At 54.0% G+C, this 21345-nt stretch overlaps 1 protein-coding gene across 23 annotated transcripts in view; it reads left to right on the plus strand.

The window, feature by feature from the left end:
- NFASC (neurofascin) overlaps positions 1–21345 on the plus strand; it is a 174416-nt gene that overhangs the window by 102402 nt on the left and 50669 nt on the right. For 11 of the 23 annotated variants that reach the window (XM_032318194.1, XM_032318200.1, XM_032318196.1 and 8 more), the window contains exons 3-9: positions 2583–2763; positions 8988–9005; positions 9730–9835; positions 11787–11983; positions 12465–12587; positions 15366–15536; positions 19765–19815. In XM_032318194.1, coding sequence (XP_032174085.1) covers positions 2583–2763; positions 8988–9005; positions 9730–9835; positions 11787–11983; positions 12465–12587; positions 15366–15536; positions 19765–19815 — 847 coding nt within the window. The remainder of the gene's footprint in view (positions 1–2582; positions 2764–8987; positions 9006–9729; positions 9836–11786; positions 11984–12464; positions 12588–15365; positions 15537–19764; positions 19816–21345) is intronic. The other 12 variants (XM_032318195.1, XM_032318209.1, XM_032318210.1 and 9 more) reach the window with 3 other exon arrangements.

The raw sequence follows: 21345 nt of genomic DNA on the forward strand, positions 1-21345 counted from the left end.
GCGCTTCAAGCTCCATGTTCAGCAAGGAGTCTGCTTGAGATTCTCTCTCTCCCCTTCCTCTGCCCCTCCCCCCCTCACGAAATCTCTCTCTCCCTCCCCTAAATAAATAAATAAATAAATCTTTAAAACATAAGTGACAAGTGGCAAGTGCTATATAGTGGGGAGGGGGGGCCTAAATGGTGTTCAGAAGTACAGACAGGAGACACACAAAGTCATCCTTGGCAAGTCCTCATAAGAAGGCAGATTCAAAGCGTGTTCTAGACAGAAGCTAATCTGTGCTGAAGTCACAGAGCAGGACACATGAAGGGACCTGGCAGGTGACCAGTGTTGGCCAGAACGCAGAACACGGAGGGAGGGTGATGAGAGGCGAGATTGCAGAAGGGGCTCTGCTCGGAGGACCGCCGAGCCACGTCGAAGGATTCAGCTCTGGTGACGGTGGAGAGTGAGTCGGAAGGGTGAGAGCAGCAGTGGGGTGAGCACTCAGGGAGCTGTTGCGGTCACTGTCATGAAACAGCGGTGACCAGAACCAAGGTGGAAGCAGTGGGAAGGCAAGTGGATGGACAGTGGGGCTGGAAGCTGGGGGGCTGCTGTCGGGCCCAGCTTCCAGGAAAGAACCTGCTGCTGTGGGAATCAAATCCCTTAGCTAACCTCATGTCCTGGCCCAGGGGAGGTCCCTCATCCTCCAGGTCTCCGGAAGGATAACTTTGTCTCCCAGGATCCAGCCCAGGAGCCCTGCTCCTTTTGCCAACACCCTCAGGCAGGAGAGGTCGGAGATGGTGGTGGGGTACAGGGAAGAGAAGAATTCCGCGGGAACCTCCTCCCCCCCTTCTTCTTGGACTCGGCCCCAGGACAGAACAGCACACTGCACCCAGGTTGAAGACCCACGTTTCAGACCCCGTGGCAGTTTCAAAGCACTGCATCTCAGTGCCTTCCCCGGGCCAGTCTCTTCTGTATTCAAGAATAGTTAACACACAGGGTTCTATTCGTTTCAGGTGTGCAATATAGCGGTTCAGCAGTTCTATACATTCCTCAGTGCTCGTCCGGATGCGTGTACTCTTAACCCCTTAACGAGTTTCATTCATCCTCCGCCCACCTCCCACAGGCCATTCTCTCTCAGGAGCTGGGGAAAAGGGTTTCTCTCTTAAAGACTCGTTCTAGGGCCCTTGGACAGTTGGGGTTTTGTTTGTTTTTTAATGAACATATGATGTAGTATTTGTTTCAGGGGTACAGGTCTGTGCTTCATCAGTCTCACACGGTTCACTGCACTCACCATAGCACATCCCCTCCCCAATGTCCACCCCCAGCCACCATCCCTCCCACTTCCCTCCCCTCCAACAACCCTCAGTTTGTTTCCTGAGATTAGGACTCTCTTCTGGTTTGTCTCCCTCTCTGGTTCCATCTTGTTTCATTTTTCCCCTCCCTTCCCCTAGGATACTCTATCTTGTTTCTCAAATTCGCCATATCAGTGAGATCACATGATAATTGCCTTTCTCTGACTGACTTATTTCACTCAGTATAATACCCTCTAGTTCTAGCCACGTCCTTGCAAATGGCAAGATTTCAGGGTTTTTGATGGCTGCATGACATATATATATATATCCCACATCTTTATCCATTCATCTGCTGGTGGACATCTAGGCTCTTTCCATAGTTGGGCTATCGTGGACATTGCTGCTGTAAACATTCTGGTGCGCGTGCCCTTTCAGATCATTACATTTGTATGTTAAGGATAAATGCCCAGTAATGCGATTGCTGGGTTGTAAGGTAGCTCTATTCTCAACTTCTTGAGGAACCTCCATACTGTTTTCCAGAGTGGCTGCAGCATCTTGCATTCTCACCAACAGTGTAGGAGGGTTCCCCTTCCTCAGGGGTTGGCGAGGATGTGGACAATCGTCCTAATCAGACATGATTTGTTGTGCCTGAGAATGTGGACATTGGACTGTCGTAATATTGCTCATCCTACCAACCCACTGGAATCCCCTTTTCCTGGGTCGTAGTCTCAGCATTGACATTATCTCTAAAGGGGCAGCATCAGGGACTGCCATACCTTTGCTGCAGAAAATGTCTGCAGAAATCCATTTTTCTGAAATCGTGAAACCAGCTTTCACCTAACTCCACACAGCACATAGGGTTCAGAGAAGCTATGAGACTGGTGTGTTTCTTACTGGCCCAGCGCATGGCAGCGTCTAGGTACTGGACCAGTGGGACAGTGTTTGTTTTCATGACTTTTCCATGAAGAGTTGTCCTTCCTTCTAGAACAGTGATTCTCCACTGGGAGTGGTTTTGTCCTCTAGGGGACAGTTGGCAGTGTCTAGAGACATTCTGATTGGGGGCAGGAAGGGGCTGTGCTGGCATCTAAAGGGTAAAGGCCAGGGAGCCTGTTAAGCACCCAGCAATACCCAGCATCCTTCCCTGCACAAAGAACTGTGGGTCCACAATGTCAATTGTACAAGTTTCTAAGAAAACCTATTTAAGAACATCAGTCTGTGACCAAACCCTTGAGTTCTTCAGGCCCTATAGGATTGCTAGAACCAACCGCAAGGTCAAGGAAAACTCACTTGGTATTGTATTTCTTTCCACAGCTGAGCTCTGTCCGGGAGGCCCAGTTAGAGCGGCTGGAGGCGGCAAGACCCCGCAGGCCGGGGAGCAGGGAGCGGGGCCCCGTGCTGAGGATGGCCAGGCAGCAGCCGCCGCCCTGGGTCCACGCAGCCGTCCTGCTCTGCCTCCTCTGCCTCAGTGGGGCCATCGAGATTCCTATGGATCGTGAGTCCCACTCCATCATCTCTTTTGATTCTCCTGATTTGGGGCAGAGGGTTGGAGGGGAGGGATAGGTCAGGGGGGTGTTAAGCCCAACTTTTGAAAAGGCTGGAGAGAGGGGAAGTGGTAGCTTCTGGAGGCAGAGCTGGGTTTCCCTCCAAAACATGGAGGCAGGCAGGCTCGTGTTTGGGAATGTGAGATGAATTTTATAGCACAACCTCCAAAAACTGTGTCTGAGCTGATGCTTGTGCTGCCTGGAGCCTGCTAAGTGGGACCAGAGGTGGTGGAGTCTGCAAGTCTGTGTGTCCCTTGGGAGTCCTTCCCTTCACACCCCTCCCATGGCCCTCTGCAGTCCTGACTTGCCCGTCAACAGGGAGTTTCCAAGGACCAAGTGTAGTGGACACTTACCTGCCTTTCTTTATCTGAGCTAGACCCTTGGGCTCTCTTGGCAGGTCTAAATCAGGCTGGATGGCATGGGGACAGTAGGGAAAGGAATTATTTTGCACAAGACAGGGGCTTAGTGAAACTTTAAACCAGAGCTCCATTATAATACTGTTGCGGGAAAACCAGGTGCTGATTTCAGCTTTCCCATGGCAAAGTTGGGAAGTAAAACCTTGTGTCATTCTGTGTCCGAGGGTGGGGGCATTATTTGGCCACCAGAATCATCAGACAGGGGGCTTGGGATGGTGCTCTAATAGCCCCGTCTCTAGCTGCTGTGTCTGTTGTTATATTCAGAAGGGGCCTGGGGACTAGCAGCCCCGGTCCTTGGCCCCGCTTTTAGATGTGTACCACCTTTGCCGTATTTCCGGCTCTTCCATCAGAATGTCTTGGCATTCCAGTGCTCTGATGTGGGCATACCACCTCTGTTGCCTGTTCCCTGCTTCCAGAAATAAATGGGGCCCACATGATGCCAACCCTGACTTGGGCTCTGTCCAGGTGACAGATGTCTGGGGAGGGGAGGGAGAGCAATGCAGCCTCCAAGGAGTGCCCACTGAGCTCTCCAAAGCCAGGCCCTGGGGCCTGGACTTAGCACAGCTTGGAGAAGAATTGCACGTACTTCAGCCCCCTCCCACCCAACCCTACCACTAATAGCTGCCCAGAGGAGTGGGCACTTCTGGGTAAGAGAAGACCAACAGAAACTGTAAGTTGGACCCAGAACCAAGATGGGCAAGGCGCCTGCTGCTCTCTCAGTAGTCCCAAGTGTGTGTGTGTGTGTGTGTGTGCGCGCGCGCGCGCATGTTTTTGTGTGTGTGTGTGTGTGTGTGTGTATTCAGTGTGGGGGGGAGGGTGTTGTGAAAAGAACGGTTCCCATGGAGACCATCTGCACTGCTAACTCAAGGAAGAGTGTCTCATTAACAATCCCAGGCAGGCTATCTAATAAGGGAGAACGATAAGGCCATGTCCCTGGAGAGGAGAGGGGTGCTGAGGAAACTGGGTTATCCAGGACGTGCTGAAGGCTCATTTCTCTTCTGCTGCTCCTCCTCATTCATTCACCTGCCACTGTGACCCCTGGGGCTAGTGGGTGAGGAGTTCCTCCAAGATGAACTTACAAAGAGACGGCTTTGACATCTGTGTTAGGAATCTGGGTTTCTAAAGCTCTGCTGGAGCTGTGGGCAGGTGACCCAGCTGCAAGTGTCTCCAAGGGACCCCATGGGGGGGCAGAGACCCTCCCCCTCGTGCCATCTCCCCATCTCCTCAGTGTCTGTGAGGAGAGAGGGCCCAGGGAGTTCTGGAATTGTATTCTGGGAATTGGAGACCCTTCCTTGCTCTGGGTCACACAACAAAGGGGTACTAGATTCACGAATACAACCCAGGTCTCTTGGCATCCCACCCGGTTGGCACTCGACACGCCTCACCCTGACCTCTGGTAATCCCACCTTCTTTTAGTTCTTGGAGCCCACCAGAGTAGCAGCTGCCGTGCACCCGCCCGAGAGCTAAGGGCTTCTACAGGTGCATCTCCTGTGACTCCCACAGCGAGTCCTTTGCTGACATTAGGAAGCTGGGGTGCCAATCTCTCCAGCCCCTAAGTGGCAGGCCCAGCGCATGACCACAGCCCCTATCTGCATGAAGAGGGGAAGCCTTTTGTGACACGATATCTGATGCCCCGGGAGTGTCACAGCAGGAAACCCATGATGCCTTCCCGGAGCAAGTCTATCTCGCAGGCACGGTGGTGTCCATAACGACTTCTCCAGAACAGGTCTGCCAAAGCCTAAGGCAAGGCGAGAGAAGGGCAGCCCTTCAGAGGAGACCCAGTGGCCCCGGGAAGAGGTCCTTTTCAGCCAGCTTTTCCCCTCCTGCTGGGTCAAGCATGACAGGCACCCCCCTACACACACACCAAGTTACCTGAGCCCATCCTTCCCTCTTACCCTGTGCTGAGGCCCCGGGGGCTGGGTGGGGAAAGGTCACACATTCGTTTTCCTCCCCGCCCCCAAACACCTCCCAGGGTTACTCCGGTCTTTACTGATACACAACCTATGTAAGTTGAAGGTGTACAGCCTGATGATTTGCTACACGTATATAGTGAAATGACTGCCACGTGGGTTCGTTTACCCCCCATCCCCTCACACAAGTACCTTGTGTGTGTGTAGCCATAACTCGGAAGATCGACTCTCGAAACAACGCTCAGGTGCGTGATACAGTCTGCTAATTACAGCCGCATGTGCATTTCGGGCCCCCAGAACATTTCCATCTCACAGCTGGACGTTTGGACCCCTCACCGGCATCTCCTGGGCCCCTGACAACCATTCCACTCCGTTTCTTTGAGTTTGACTTCTTTAGATTCTACATGGAGTGAGAACATACCAGAGCTTTCTCTGACTTAATTTCACTTAGCCTAAAGTCCTCAAGGCCTATCCATGTTGTCACAAAAGGCCGCAGAGAGACCTACTTGCTGTGTTCCCTGAAGCGTTATCCACACTCGCCCGGTGTGGGGCAGGTGAAGATCAGGCTGTCGTAATTTCTCTACATGTTGCCTGGGAGGGGCTGAGGGGGCTCAGGCCGGAGGCTGCCCTTCCGCCCGCCTGCCCCTTCAAGAGGCCATATCTGTGCCTTGAGGACCGGGGCATTGGTTCTGCTCTGGGGAACTGGGGCCCAGCAGGCTTCCTGGAACAGCCCTGGGCTGCGACACAATCCCTCATTGAAACACTGGCCTCCAGCCCCTGCCGTTCTGCCAACAGAGTCACACGCACCCGCCTCCCCCCCTTCACCCACCCCAAGGAGAACAACGTGACCTTTGAAGAAAGCAAAGGGTCGCCTCATCAACAAGAGGGGGTTTGCCAAAAAGTGAGTCTGCTGGCAGCTCGCCCCTCCATCCCTCTCTCCACGTTGAGCGACTCGGCATTTTTCTCCTAGGAACCCACAGAGGAGACAGTGGGGTGGGAGACATTTCGTCCTCACTGTCATCCCAAAGACTGCTGCAGGATGACCTCAACACGCGCACACGCACACACAGGCGCACATTCACACACTCTCCATCCTCCAGGGACAGGTGCCGGGGCAAGTGCCGCGGAGAGAGAAGAAGTGTGGGGATGAAGAAACCTTGCAGACCCGGCAGGCCTCTGCCTGACACCCTACAGAGCTCATGGGAAGATTTTTCTCTTCCCCTCGGAAGTCAAAAAGGCAGACCCATTTTCCACTTGACATGACCACTTTGTAGTGGAGAGAAGGGCAGGTGGAATGACGTGGAATTTGGGGGGGTGTCGCAGGACTCGGTAGGTTGCGCTTGTCCCCAGGTGGGCAGGCCTCCCTGTCATCTCCCTGTGCTGGCTTGTCTTCTGGGTTGGCTTTGTCTCTGTAATAAATTCCTTGGTGACACAGTGGTGGCTCCAGATGTCATGACCTCTTTAGGGAAGTAGACTCTCAAGAGGCCCCCGGCCTGGTTTCATTGTGGGGCTGGGGACAGCGTCCGTCCAGCTCCGGGAGTCCTCACTCCCCCGTGGTCTCCCCCTTACTTACCTTACTCACGTCCGGAACGTTAAGGAGAGCGTGCTGGGGACCCACCTAGCCAACTGACCGCTCTGGCCAAGGATAGATTTGTAAGAAGAGCTCTGGACCAGACTCAGGTGGGCTGGTTCTCATTCTATTTCTGCAGGAAATGTCCTATTGACCTTTAACCGAGTGACTTCCCTTCTGAGAATCTGAGATTCCCTGGATAATTTCTAGGGCTCTTTCCATTGAGCCAGCCCTTGATTTTATAAAAGAGAGGCTTGAGGGTCATGTGGGCAAAGTGGAGCTTTTGCCAGGGCCAGGACAGAGCCCTCCACTGTGTGTGGGGACCCGAGAGCCATCCACTGTGTCCTCAGATGAAGAAAGCGCAGGCCTGGGCTAGTGGTCCCAGGCAGTAGGTCAAGTGTCAGCCCTGCTTCTCCTAAAAATGGCCCCTTCTCCCCACCTGTCCTCCACGCTCCAATACACTAGCTTTCCAGAATTAGCCATTCTTGGGCCACTGGCGGGAAAACCTTCTAAGGGTGAGGACGCCGCTGTGGGGAACTCCAGGGAGCATGTGTTCAGAAACCCCAGATTTCCCCTTTATCCCGGGACTTTTCATTTCCTTTCATTTCCTGCCAAGGCTGCACCCAGGCAAATGGTACAGATAAAATTACTTTTCGGTGCCCCAGCAGACCACGCAACCCTGGCCCACTTGAAAGGATTATTCTGGACCTTTTAGTGCGTCGTACTCAAGACTTTCACTTACCGACAGTGCACGTAGCAGGGGACCCTTCCTGCCACACTCCGCCTCTCCTCCCTGATGTCTTTCTTCTCCCTCGGGACCCTTCTGGCACCTCTTGGTCCTGCCTTAACTCTGCCTTCTCCACACCATCCCTCTCTGGGCCCCTAACGCTTCTCTTCCACATCTCACTGTGGCTGAATCAGGAAGCTTCGAGGTCACCTGGGCTCACCCACAGCCTCTGCTTTCCCCTGGAAAAGTCTGCCCGTGACACCAGCGCGTCCCAGACCTCAGCGCTGACGTGGAAGAAGCTTTGCATATGACTTAATGCTAGAGCCATTAAGAAAAGGCCTCTTACAAAGTGACAGAAACACACAGTCTCTTTTCTGCACATTTTACACCGAGGCCTTCTCCCCCAGAAAGTTACCATCAGAAGTCTTGCTGTTGGGGGTGTTTGGGTGGCTCAGTGGGTTAAGCTTCTGCCTTTGGCTTAGGTCATGATCTCAGGGTCCTGGGATCAAGTCCCGCACCGGGCTCTCTGCTCAGTGGGAAGCCTGCTTCCCTTCCTCTCTCTGTGCCTGCCTCTCTGCCTACTTGTGATCTCTCTCCTTCTGTCAAATAAATAAATGGAATCTTTAAAAAAAAAAAAAAAAAGTCTTGCTGTTGGAAGCATGGTGCCCTGACCCCCAGCATTGGCACTACCTGGCTGCTGGTCAGAAACACAGTGTCTGCTCAGTCGGAACCTGCATTCTATCCAGACCCGTCCCCCAGGTGGTTCACGTACCTGGCAGAGTCTGAGAAGCCCGACCTCAAATATGCACTGACTTGTACACGGGCCCATGCACGCCACAGGTGAGGGCTGGGCGAGACTTGTGCTACCTGCCTCCTGATCCCTTCCGTAAAAAGTGCCAGAAGGAGTGGCGGGCTCCACTTCATCCCCGCACTCGTTTGGAAGAGGGATTTCCATATGGCCATGTACTTCAGCCATGAGCAGAGCCACAGCGATTCATCGGTCCCTAGAATTTTCCAAAGTTTAGGAAAGGAGGTGCTTTCGTGTGTGACAGAGAGGAAGGAGCGGTGGGAGGAGTGAGGCCCGTGGACCACGCGGGGCCTTTGGGGCTTTGCTCTGGAGCCCTGGTTCCGATCTGCTGCTGCCCGGGCTTCTCATCCCCGCCCTGCTGGCCTGGGAGCCCCCTTCTCTCAGCGGCGTCTAGAGCCCGGCCTCTTTCAAGCAGCCTTGTCACTTTTGATAGTTGGACTTCCCTGATGGCATAATTTGGGCAGAGGCTGGTCTTTCTGCTCAGCTGTGTGGTTTAGGTCCCCGTGGAGCTGTCGCCTCCTCCACGAAGCCCACACTGGGTCTGTCCCCATCTCTGTGTGGCTGTCCCACAGAGTTCTGCAGCTGCGAGCAGAGAGCCCAGGCACCAGGCCCACACCCAGGCCAGCCTCAGCGTGCTCCCTGCGGGCTGGGGCCTGAGGAACCCGGGCGAGTAGTCGTTTGTGATAACCTATAACCGATGTCTTCTTTTCTCCCCTCGCAATGCTAACCCACCGGAACTAACAGCAAGCATTCAGAATGAGCGTAAGTCCCCGCGTGCCTCTCTGCACTCGTGCCTCTGGGAGGTAGGAGGGCAGCAAGGAGGGGCGGGAGAAGGCCAAGTGAGGAGATACAGGGGGATTAGCTACCTTTCCACCCTGCCTGTGGGGGCTTCTTGACACCAGAGCCCATGCAGTGCGGGCCCAGGAAGGGGAGCGGCCAGCTGGAGCCCCCCATTGCCGGGAACGGCAGAGGAGCCGGGGGATAAGAAGGGCCGCTGCTCCCCCTGCTCCGGTGGCCGGCACAGGAGCTGCACAGAGAACACTAGACGCGGGGCTGAGAGTGAGACTCGCTGGCTCTTTGGCAGGCAGACCAGTCCCTGAGGACTGGGCCTGGGAGCTCCAGCCTCCCCACACTTTGGCCATCTGCGGACCCTCCAGGGCTCAGAACCATCCTGGCCACGGGGCTCTGGAATGCTGGCTGCTTTGTGGTCTTGATTCATTCAGTAAATGTATTTCAAGAAGTCTCATGCACTAAGCGTTGCACCAAGTGTTGGAACACAAGAGTGGGTAAAACAGAACTTTCTCATAGAGATTCCATGAGATCTGAGAGAGATTCTTCTTAGGCTCAGTCCTTGACATAACCCCCTTTCCCCTGGCCCCGTTTAAGAAGCTGGGCCCCTGGCACAGTGTACTGCCCCCTGCCCCTGGCTTGTCGGCTTGTGCTGTGGCCTCCGAAGCCCTGAGCGCCCCTGTTTGTACTGTTGCAGTATCCCAGCCCCCAACCATCACCAAGCAGTCTGTGAAGGACCACATCGTGGATCCCCGCGACAACATCTTGATCGAGTGTGAAGCCAAGGGGAACCCCGCCCCCAGGTGAGCGCACTGGCAGGTAAATCCATGCGCCCCCGCCCCCAGGAGGTACTGAAACCACACCCTGGCCTTGAGCGTAGCTGAAGCAGTGGATAAATTAAAATTATCCAGAAGACATCTCTTGGATACCTACCTGGTGGAAAGTACAATTCAGAGAACTAAGAAATGTAGCTGAGGAGGAGGCTGGATCCAGAAATCCTCAGTGGCTTAAAGTCACACCCGGAAGTCACAACGAGATACTAAATTTCTGACTGTCACACATTCCTTCCACTGCCTTACCTCCCCAACTCTCCCCCACCCAGTGCACCACTACCATGCGTAGCTTATAGGAAGTTCCTCCTGCTGGCTAACCCGAGTCTTTCTTGCTGAGCACATCTCGGCTTGTGAGCACATCAGCATTAAACAAGGCATCAGCAGACCAGAGCCGAAGGCCTGGGGTGTGCGGACGAGTTAAATGGTGCTCCTCCCACCATCTCCTTAGAGCCCCTCTCCGTCCTTCAGAGAGGGACCCATGTCCTCAGGAAGAGGAAGTGAAATGGAAGCACAGAGGTATTACGTGCCTTTGCCAAGGTCGCCCAGCTTGAAATGGGGCAGAGCCTGGAGTTAAACCCAAGCCTCTGATAGCACCCCCTACCCCAGGCCAGGTGTGTTTCTAGGGAGATCGAGAGCTGTTCTGCTGTTTGTCCCCTTCCTTCAAAGGAGCAGCAGCCCAGGCTGCACCATGCAAACCAGACATGACCAAACCCTGTGCTGGGCGTCTGTCTGGAAAAATGCGGCGGGCGGAACTTTGGGTGTATGGCAGCCTCCTTCTGCCTGCCCCCTAGTCCCTCACCCCCTCCCCCCTCCCCCCCGCAATTTGCATGAGCCCGAGAACAAGGAGCGCCACTCTCATCCAGGCTGGAAGAAGCAGGGTCACCCGGAAGGGTCAGACGGGGCACAGATGGCCTTCTGAAGTTTGGTCTGTCCACCATGGTTCCTTGGCAGGGACAACGATTGCATGACAAGGAGCAGCCCCGATTGCCCCTGCTTCCTTTATGTCCTGAACAGCTACAGACGTAGCCCCCACCCCCAGAAGCGAAGGGAGACTCTAGTCTCTTCTCCCCTGGGGTCTCTGAAGGCTGCCGGTTCTTTCAAACGCCCCTCCTGGGCTATCATGTGTGGCCCCTGCTTTATACTCTGTACCCACTGAGCAGGGCACAGATAACCTGAGCCATTGCCCTTTGGCTTTTTTTTTTTTTTTTTTTTTTTTAAGATTTTTATTTACTTATGACAGAGAGAGATAGCAAGAGAGGGAACACAAGCAGGGAGAGCTGGAGAGGGAGAAGCAGGCTTCCTGCTGATCAGGGAGACCGAAGCGGGGCTTGATCCCAGGACCCCAGGATCATGACCTGAGCCAAAGGCAGACACTTCATGACTGAGCCACCCAGGTGCCCCACCTTTTGGCTTTAGAGTTGGTTCTCGAACAGGAAGACAGGAGGAGCAGAACTAGCTCCCTGATGGGCTTGGCTTGGGTGAGCTCCCTGATGGGCTTGGCTCGTGTGAAATAGGAATTTGGGCTTGCCTTCGTAGTCAGAGGCTGGGACGCCCTGGGGTAGAAGCTGCAGCTGGCTCAATTTTAAAGCAATCTGAATCCCCACTGGCTCCTGCAGAGGACAGAATCTCCCAGTGGCTGCTTGGTTACGTGTCACTTACAGCCATGACTCTCAGCCTTGGTTGGCTAAAAGCACTAATGTCAGGAGACTGCCCCTCTTTAGCTTCACCTATGGCTCTGGCCTGGGACTCTGCATTTTATCCGACTTCCCAGCCAGTTCTGCCACCTAGCCAGGGGGACATGGAGGAGTGGTTATGGGACTGGGCCAGGGACCAGGGCCTTAAGGTTCTCACCTGGAGCCCGGAGTCCACTGTGTTCCTCCTTGTTGCCTCTGCTTCTGCCCTCACCCCATACTGCCCACAGCTTCCACTGGACTCGAAACAGCAGGTACTTCAACATCGCCAAGGACCCTCGAGTGTCAATGAGGAGGCGGTCTGGGACCCTGGTGATCGACTTCCGCAGCGGGGGCCGGCCCGAGGAATATGAGGGGGAATATCAGTGCTTCGCCCGCAACAAATATGGCACGGCCCTGTCCAACAGGATCCGCCTGCAGGTGTCCAGTGAGTAGCTAGCGCGCTTGCTAGCGTGCCTTGCTCCTCGGCGTATGGACAGGGGTGGGGTGGGGGGGAGGGCATGGAGGGTCATTCCGGAAGGGCCATCCCTGCCCTTGGCCGATGGGTGCCTTGGTGCTCTGCTCATCCTGCCTCCTATTCTGCCTCTGAGCAGGAGCACACCTTGCCCTCCTCAAAAAGATTGCTTGGAAACGAGGCTTTTGAGCCAGAGTCTTGAACAACTTCACGAGCATTCTGGGCATGGGTGGAGAGGAAGGGGAGGAGCCTTTGGAGAAGTGTATCTATTTAGACTGAAGTCCTTCCTCTCTTGCTGCACCTGGCCTAGACTCACGGGCTCTCTCCACCCACTCGCTTGTTCTCCCGTTTGCCCTTCTGCTTTTCCTCCTTGAACGCCTGCCCCTAGCCGAGCTTCTTGTCCTGGCCCCCGCCATAACCCTCACTTCATGCTCCTCTGTCTGATTCCCCCCAGAGTCTCCCCTGTGGCCCAAGGAAAACCTAGACCCTGTCGTGGTTCAAGAAGGCGCCCCCTTGACGCTCCAGTGCAACCCCCCGCCCGGACTTCCGTCCCCAGTCATCTTCTGGATGAGCAGCTGTAAGTTTTGGAGGCCTGCCATTTGATTTCTACTTTTATCTTAGGGAGTGGCGTGGGTGTCTTACATGGGAGGGGCTTGCCCAAGGTTGGGAGACCTTGACTTATGAGAAGCAGGTGTAAAGGGACCACATGGCGGAAAACAGATCAAGAGGCTGCTCAGGCCCATTTCCTAGCAGATGCTATCGGCTGTGTGATCTTGAGCAAGTTGCTTAACAACCCTGGGCCTCAGTTTGCTCTTCTGGGAAAAAAAACAATAGGTTAGAGAGGAGAAGGGAGTTGTGGGAAATTGGAAGGGGAGGTCAACCATGAGAGGCTATGGACTCTGAAAAACAATCTGAGGGTTTTGAAGGGGCGGGGGGTGGGAGGTCGGGGTACCAGGTGGTGGGTATTATAGAGGGCGCGGATTGCAAGGAGCACTGGGTGTGGTGCAAAAATAATGAATACTGTTATGCTGAAAATAAATAAAAAATAAATTTTAAAAAATAGGGCTAGAACCTGTACTTATGTGGTTGATCATTGTAAGGATAAATGAGTTAATACATCCAAGAACTTATAACACAACCAGACACACAGTAAGTGCTGAGTAGTATTTGTGAAGATGAAGAAGAACAAGAAAAAAGGAAAGAGGAGGAAGAGGAGAAACTGTCAGTAAGCCAACTCAGGCGGGTTGACATGAAGCCTCCTTTCAGTCTTTAGTTGGCCTGGATTTACTGAGGACAGGGAGGCCACAGGAATGAAACCTTTGATAAAGGAGTGACAGGGAGACAGGACATTTGTAGCAGGGGCAGAGTATCATCCCTGAGAGCTTATCCTGTTTCATTATGCACTGAGATTCATTTAACCACTGTGGACCTCAGTTTCTTCCCATGCTTTGAATCATAATAAGTGGGGGCATGCTATAAAGGTGTTTAGAGCATTGCTGGCTCTCTGTCTTCCTGGCTTCCCCTCCCCATTCTCCATACCTGCCCACGCACCCACCCCCAGCCCCTTCTATCCAGCCACCCTTTGGTCAGTCCGTAGATCTGCCTGCCTGCTTAGCATCCATCACCCATCCGTCCATCCCCGAGTCTTTACCAGCTTGCTTCTGGAAGAAGCAAGGTAGTGAGCTGTTTGGCAGAGAGAGTATGGCTTCGTGCTCACCTGTCGTCTCACTCCTCTGTGTCATCTCGGTACATGTGCGTGGGGGACGCCGCCTGGCCACAGGCTGGAGGGCTGTTTGGTTTGCTAACTGGTTCAGAGTCTCTCGCCCCCTGCATCCCACCGGTCACCAGCTTATGTCCATAAGTAGATCCTGAGTGGATCTCATGACCCTCATCTTTCCATCATCACTGGCATCTGCCCAGTGCAGGCCACCATCAGCTTTTCCCTGGGCGTCAGTAACCCTCTATAACTGGCCTCTCCAGTCTTTCTAAAAACATAAATCTGATCATTTCATTCATATGTTCCCGCCCTTTACTGGCTCCTCCTTCACCTCGGACCAAGTCCAGACTTATTTCCCTTCCTAATCTAGTTCCCTCTGGCTCTCGAGCCTTCCTCCTACCCCCTTCCCCGGCTGTGTGCTCTTAATTTCTAGCACGTACTGTTCTTACTGCTTGGAAACCTCTTTGGGCCCCTGTCTCTTCTGCCCGGTGTCACGGAGCCTCCAAGGCGGAGCTCAGGGCCCCCTGGCAGGGACTCGGGGCTCCTCCGCTCAGCCCATCCCCTTTCTTATCCAGGCTCCCCACTCACCACACTGCACAGCAGTGATTTCTTTCTCTCCTGCCTCTTCTAGGCTGCAGGCTCCCTGAGGGCAGGAGCTATCTAACTAAAGTCTCTTTCACCAATCATGGGCACAGAGCCTGGCACACAGTAGGCCTGCAGTCAATTTTGGATAAGTCATTTAAAGAACTGACCTTTCCATTGCTGGAAAGTTGGCATCATTAACCTTGCGCTTTCAGAAATGATGAGTTACATGATCCCAGGGTCCTGGGATCAAGCCCCACATCGGGCTCTCTGCTTGGTGGAGAGCCTGCTTCCACCTCTCTCTCTCTCTGCCTACTTGTGATCTCTGCCTGTCAAATAAATAATAAATAAAATCTTAAAACAAAAAAAGAAATGACTTAATAAAAGATCGTGGGAGGTGAGAAGGCATTAGCTATGAATCGTCAGCCTGACAAATACGCTTTCACAAACCGAGTAACCGGCTGACCCGGTCGTTTGAATTGACACCTATTGCTTCAACAGTCATGGACAGTGTAGCCCACTTCCTCAGCCACTCCTGTGACATCATTGATTCTAAAAAGCACCATTTTCATCTTTTAACATCTCCAAAATTAGAAAGCATCCTAGAATCATTGATTAGTAGGTATCTTGCAATTATAAATGGCAGTGATTTTCTCTTTCCTGGTGGGAGTGAGAGCTTTAAAAAAAAGAAAACAAGTGAACTTGACTCTTGACTTGGGAAGCACCTGAGAGATAGCATTTCCTCCCTCTGGTTTGGAGCCAGTCGGAGCTTTTGTGGCATGGACGGGAGCTAGAAAAGTCTGGTCACAGAGCACGAGTGTGGCAGGCAGGTGTCTTCCCTCATTGCTTTCACAACCCAGAAGGTGTGAAATCCACTGCTTTCTTATCTGTGAACTGGAAAGAAGCCCCTCTCAGAGTTGAGAGGACGAGAGGGAATCACGTTGAACTCCCAGCACCACCCGACACTCTGTTGGCACTCCATCGCCAGACCAATCGCGACGGTCACTCCTCTTACCATGACCGCTCACCTCCGTCTGTACCTCTGCTCCCTTCCAGCCATGGAGCCCATCACCCAAGACAAGCGTGTCTCCCAGGGCCACAACGGCGACCTGTATTTCTCTAACGTGATGCTCCAGGACATGCAGACGGACTACAGCTGCAATGCACGTTTCCACTTCACCCACACCATCCAGCAGAAGAACGCCTTCACCCTCAAGGTCCTCACCAGTAAGTGCAGGTCCCTGCCCGGGGCTGGGAGCCGGGGCAGAAGCCCTCGGACCCCGAGGAGCCCCGGGTACCTAGGTCGGGGTACAGCCTTGTCCCCGAGGCTGACCCAGAAATCCCTCCAGCATGGGGTGCCTGAGCTGTTTCCGTGGCTCAACTTGCTTGATTCTGAAGCCTTGAGTTAAACCTGGTCCGTCTCTAAGTCAGTGCTTTTCAAGCTGCAGGCTCAGTCCGAATCACCAGGCCAACGGGGCAGCCATCCCCGGCCCGGCCCAAGCCTGCCTCCATGGTCCCGGCCTCTGTGTCCTCCGTTAGCTCTTCAGGTGCTCGGGACCCACAGCAGCATCCAAGGAGTCCTGCTTTCGGTGGTCACCCAACATCTCTCCCATGCCCTCAGCGTGAGGATTTCTTTTCTAGCTGGTCCCTGTTTGGTGGTCTGTACTTCTAGAAATAGAGCCACAGTACAGAATTTCCGCATTGGCTGGGACCCCAGCATGATATGTGTTCAATGCCGGACCCCATGGGACAACTCCATTTGCAAGCTGCAGATTAATGTTCTAGTTTTACTTGTTTTCATCTTATTTCTGTTTTTACCCCAGTTTTATTTCTGATTCTGTTTGGCTCATACCAAAGCGGGTCAGCCCTGCCTGACCCAGGATAGCGTGGGGTCGGCAGCCCTCCGCAGAGGAGAGAACCAAGTAGTCAGCTCCCAGACACACATCTTGCCGGGGACCCACCGGCCTGGCTCTCCGGCTGCCCGTCCTCAGCCTGCCAGGATGTTGCATTCCAAGTGACTGTTCGTTTGCACCGCGGATGTGTAACAGGCCTTCTCTTGAGGAGTCCCCCCACCCCCCAAAGACCTTGGTCTGTGTGACTCAGCTGTGGAGGCTGTTTTCCACACTGGGGACAGTGGTATTTGTAGGGGAAGCCAAGCAAAGGGCAACATGTGGGCGCTGACAGCTGCCCCAGGTCGCAGAAGAGAACCTGAACCCCAGGTTCTCCATGCCCACACGCCTCTCCGGGGAAGGTGGGGACAGTGTAGGGGACCTTGCTCCTTGCTCAGGACAGCCGGGGGGGCCTGGTCTTCTTTCCTCAGTTGCCCCTGCCAGTAGCGGAAGCAGGTGGTGCCTAGAACCCCAGCTCCACACCCCGTCTCTACCCGGCATGGAAGTGAGCCCCCAAGCAGCAGCTTCCTTCGTGTTCCCCTTCTCCTGTGCGGGGGTTCTTTCTCTCCTTCTCATGGTTTTCTCTTTGTTTTCTCACTTCCTTCCTCTCTGTTTCCCTCCTGCCTTCTTCCTTTCTTCTTTCCGCCCCTCATTTTCTCCCTCTCAGAACCCCGTCTTCCCCCCTCCAGCACCCCCACTCCTGCAGCTCCCCACACACTGTTCTGTGTTGGAGTCGGGCTGCCCACAATTTGCGAACCGACAGGATGGCCGGAAACCTGGGGACGAGCCCCCACATGCTCCCGGCAGCAGACCCAGGTCCAGTCTACTTGGCTGCCCCCTCGCTGGCCTTCTTATTCCAGACCGAGACCTAGAGGGGACCCCTGGGGAAGAAAGTTGGGTTGCCTGAAGCGTCTCAGTGCACGTCAGGAGCAATTGCTGGCCAGCTGGCTGGGCCGTGGAGGACAGTGGGGTGCACCTGGGACCTCTGAGTGGGCTCCGGGGCCAGGACAGGGCTGGCAGCATGAGGACGTGAGGGCGGCAGGAGCGTCGAGCAAGATGCTGGATGCTGGGTGGTCCTTGGTGCTGTCCCCTAGCTTCCTCTCTGCCTGCCTAGTGTGAGGCTTATAGTCAGACTCCTTTCTGGGGACTGAGCCAGGTGACCTTCTGTGGGTCCTGGGCAGAGGCCCTCAAGGTCACCCAGGAGAGAGGCCAGGGGAGTTGGAGGGGGTAAAGAGCCTTCCTCTGTGGAATTAGGCAGTTAGAGATCTTCAGCATTTAGAAGTCGGGTTTTCCAGAAACATCCTTATCTCTACCTGCAGAGGTAAGGGCTGTTTATTTCAGCTTCATTTCTGGGTGCTCTACTCCACTGAAAACTCTTTCCTACAAATGCCAAGACACCCCCCCCCGCCCCCCGGTGATGGGAACAGAGCCCTGTCTGCTTCCTGGAGTTCTCCCAGGGGTAGCTTTGGCCGGGAGCAAGTTCTGGGCATCTGAGCCAGCCCAGAATTGGGTACAGTTGCTTAAAATAGCACAGTTGTGCTCTGTCTGCTTTCCTGCGTGGAGAGGACACAGGCTCTTTCTTATACCTTCAGAAGCGGGTCTGGGGGTGGGAGGCAGAACAGCCAAGCTCGGCTGGCTTCAGTGTCCCTCCTCACCTCGGGTTTCCATCACAGTCTGGCGCCTGGGGGAAGATGCCAATCTCAGCGTGGCTGATGGTGCCTTACCTGCATATAGGGAATGGCAGAGAGGAAGGTATCTAACACAAAACACTGGGCGGTCTGAAACCATTTTTAAAATTTGTTTTGGGTGCAATCAAAGACAGACAGCAGAGGTGACGTGCCCGCCCCGCTTTGCCCGCCCCAAAGCAAGTCTTTTTGGTGACTGTGGTGAGGGAGAAGGGGTCTCCTGAGGCAGACCGAGGAGCACTAACCCTGCTTCCTTCTAATGTCTGCTGTCTAAGTAGCACTCTCAGGAGGCAAAAGATCTCCCTGGATTGCCCAGATGAGCTACAGAATCCACAGATTGTGAGATCAGTCCCAAGCTTGAGTCACTTCTCTGGAAAGAGAGGATTTCTGTTTCCCTCGGTGGCATGGGAGCTTAGGAGCATGAAGCCAGGGTCTTTTTTTGTGCCCCTATCCTGCCCCCCCCCCCAGAGAAGAATGTCCCCTACTGAGTACATCTTCAGCCCCTCCTCTCTTCTGCCCCCCTGCCTCTCCACGCCACTGCCCCGAACAAACCCAAGCTGACTTCCCAAACAGGCTCGGTCTTGCAACACATGCCATCTTAAGGGATGGTTCTGAATAATGCAAGTCTCCCTAGCGGGCTTTAAGCACATTTGGGAAGCCCTTCAATATGGGTCCCAGCAAAGAGGGCGCACAGCCTCGGCAATCAGTTGTAAGGGGAGCTGATCTGTCTTCAAATATGCAAATACTCTGGCACAGCGCCTCGCCTCCCTCAGGCGCTTGCTTGGACTGGGTCCGGCTTTCTCAGGGCCGTCTGCTTGGCTTCCAGTCCGCTGTACCGCCCCCCGCCCCCTGTGGGTACCGTCAAAACTTGAACCCAGTAGCTGGTTGGGGATGACAGTAGAAGAATGAAAAGCCAAGCTTGGCAGGCTTCAGTGCCCTATTCCAAAACCTCTTTCACTGAGGATTAAACGCCCAGCAGTCTTAATTACCTGACATTGGCACCAAAGGCACTGGTCTGCTCCCTAAGAAATGACTTCAGCCCACGCCAGTCTAGGAGCACCGCATCTCCAGCTTCGTCCGTGGTCCCTTCCCGTACAAGTGTAGAATGCTGAGCCCATGTACTCTCCCCCATCCCAGGCAGGGTCCCCTTCTGTTCTGAAAATCTGACCCACAGTCTGGCCCTGTCTGCCTCCCTAGAACATTCCAGGACTCCTTGGGAGGAGGGCTTTCTGCCACCAGAGACATCTCAGAGACCAGGGTGGTACCTGGTGCCCAGTGCTCAGATGGGGAGGGGCGCTTGCTGCCGGTCAGCCCACGATCACTGGGCGCTGCCAAGGGTCCGTCTGTCCCTGTGTCTCAGCTGCTGAACTGTATCTCTTGGTCTGTCTGCTCTCTCTGACCGCCCACCTGTGCACCTTAGCTTCCGCCCCGGGAGGGCTTTGCTCCTTCCCTCAGGGCTCACTCACACTCCTTTCTCTTTAGCTGCCCCAGGAGCTGGCCCGATCCAGAGTCCTGGGAACTGAGGATTTTGATGGGAAGTTGTTCAAAAGACGGCTACGGGATACCATTAATCCTTACCTCATTTGTTTGAAATACAGTAGGATCAAGCCATTACAGGTCAAGCCTAATTTCTTTCATTAAAAAGAAGATTTTTTTATTATTGCCTTCTTTTGCAGGATTTAACCTTTTCTTCTCTTTTTGGGGCTGTTTTATGTTGCTTATTTTTTCACCAAGCATATTTCCTTTCCAAATACGCCGTGTCTTTCCTTTGCAAAATCCCCGGTTGTTTTCTGCAGCTTCGCGTTTCTGTTGTTCTCTCCCTGTTTATGCCTCCGTGAGCTCTCCGTGGCCTGTTTGCTCACCCTCTTCTGTTTATTGCAGACAACCCCTATAATGACTCGTCCTTAAGAAACCACCCTGACATGTATAGTGGTGAGTCGCCGCGGTAACCTTGGGAATAACCTTGCCTGTCCTAACCCCAGTTTGCCTAACTCGACTGATACCGTGTCATTAACCCACACTGGGTGGAGGGGCTGACAGTCAGCCACACCAGGGTGCCAAGGGGCCCCCTCCAGGACACCACTCTCCCGGAGGACGGTGGCCAGTGCGGGAGTCTGAAGTAGCTCACGAGGGGCGGTGGCTTCCGGGAATGCGTAAGCCGCCAGGTGCTGAAATCTGGATCAGGTTGGTCGGACCAGGGTAGGACTCCAAAAGAGCTTCCTGGAAGGTTCTGTGATGGGTGGAGGGAGCGTGTCGGAGGAGAGGGGAGTCTGCACAGTGAGGAGGAAACAGGGAATCTGGTGCCTGTTAGCGGTTTAAAGGATGCAGAAAGCTTTGTGATAGTGTCTGGATGTGACTTGCCTGCCTTGCAATCTAGTTTCAGTTACTGGGGGCACCGTTTCACCGTTTCTCTTTAAAAATCCCTCTGGGAAAAATGAGCGAGAGTCCAGCTCTGAGTTCTCTTTGAAGGTAAGTATAAAGGGAGGTGGGCCATGCCTGGTCTCTGTTCCCTGGGCTGCTTCTGTCCTCCAGCAGCGTGTGCAAATCCAGGGCCCACCAGTCCGCACACTTGCACGTCCCAGAAGAGTTTCCATGAGGCGTATTTCTAACTCATCACACAACTGGTTGCTCAAGCTGATTAGTAGAGTAATTGGCTATTTCCACACCTGAGCCCCCACCACCCCCCCAACGGCTCAAGAATGTCTTGTTTTCCTTGCGCAGCCAGAGGGAACAGTCGTTTGCTGGCTTTGGCAAGGCAGCTGGCCCCCGTCATCAGTTATGCCTCGGAAGCTGAGGCTGCAGGTCCCCAGGGCGGTCATTGTGGCCTCAGATGGATAGGAAGTGTCTGCATTGTGATGTGCTAATATAAACAATGATCGGTGTCTAGAGTGGGGGAGGGGAAGAAGGAGGGAGAGCCCCGGAGCAAGGCAAAGGCTCTAACTTGGCATCAAGCAGCTAGAGCCACACTGAGATTCTGCCAAGGAGATTTACTGCCCAAGGAAGCAGGAGATCTTTGTTGGATTCAGGACGCTGTTTGTTTTCAAAATAATGGGGCCAACCAGCATTGTGTCTAGAGCCCCAGAGCACTGGTGTGGAATGTGCCTGTCTCTAAATTGGATTTCAGGTTATCTGTTACGGAAGTACTCTTGAAGCTAGAGTATGTCAGAGCCAGAAGGTCCCTTAGAGACCGTCTGGTCCAAGCACCTCGCTTTGTGTTGGATAAACTGTGCAGGGGAACATGCATGTGGAATTATTTTCTCAGCGGGATAAATTTGAGTGATTCCAGCCACTTAAACTTTGCGGCCAGTGGTAGATTTGATTATGAGTGAATGGGTGGGAGTTCTAAGAGCCATCCAGGGCTAGGATACCCAGCAAAGCTCGTAAAACGCACATGGAGATCAACCCCTTCTCCTCAACCCAGAGTAGAATGAATGGTGCTGACCCGAGCATGAAGCCAGCTGG

The sequence above is a fragment of the Mustela erminea genome, chromosome 17 (assembly GCF_009829155.1).
Source record: "Mustela erminea isolate mMusErm1 chromosome 17, mMusErm1.Pri, whole genome shotgun sequence".
In the NCBI taxonomy this organism is placed as follows: domain Eukaryota; kingdom Metazoa; phylum Chordata; class Mammalia; order Carnivora; family Mustelidae; genus Mustela; species Mustela erminea.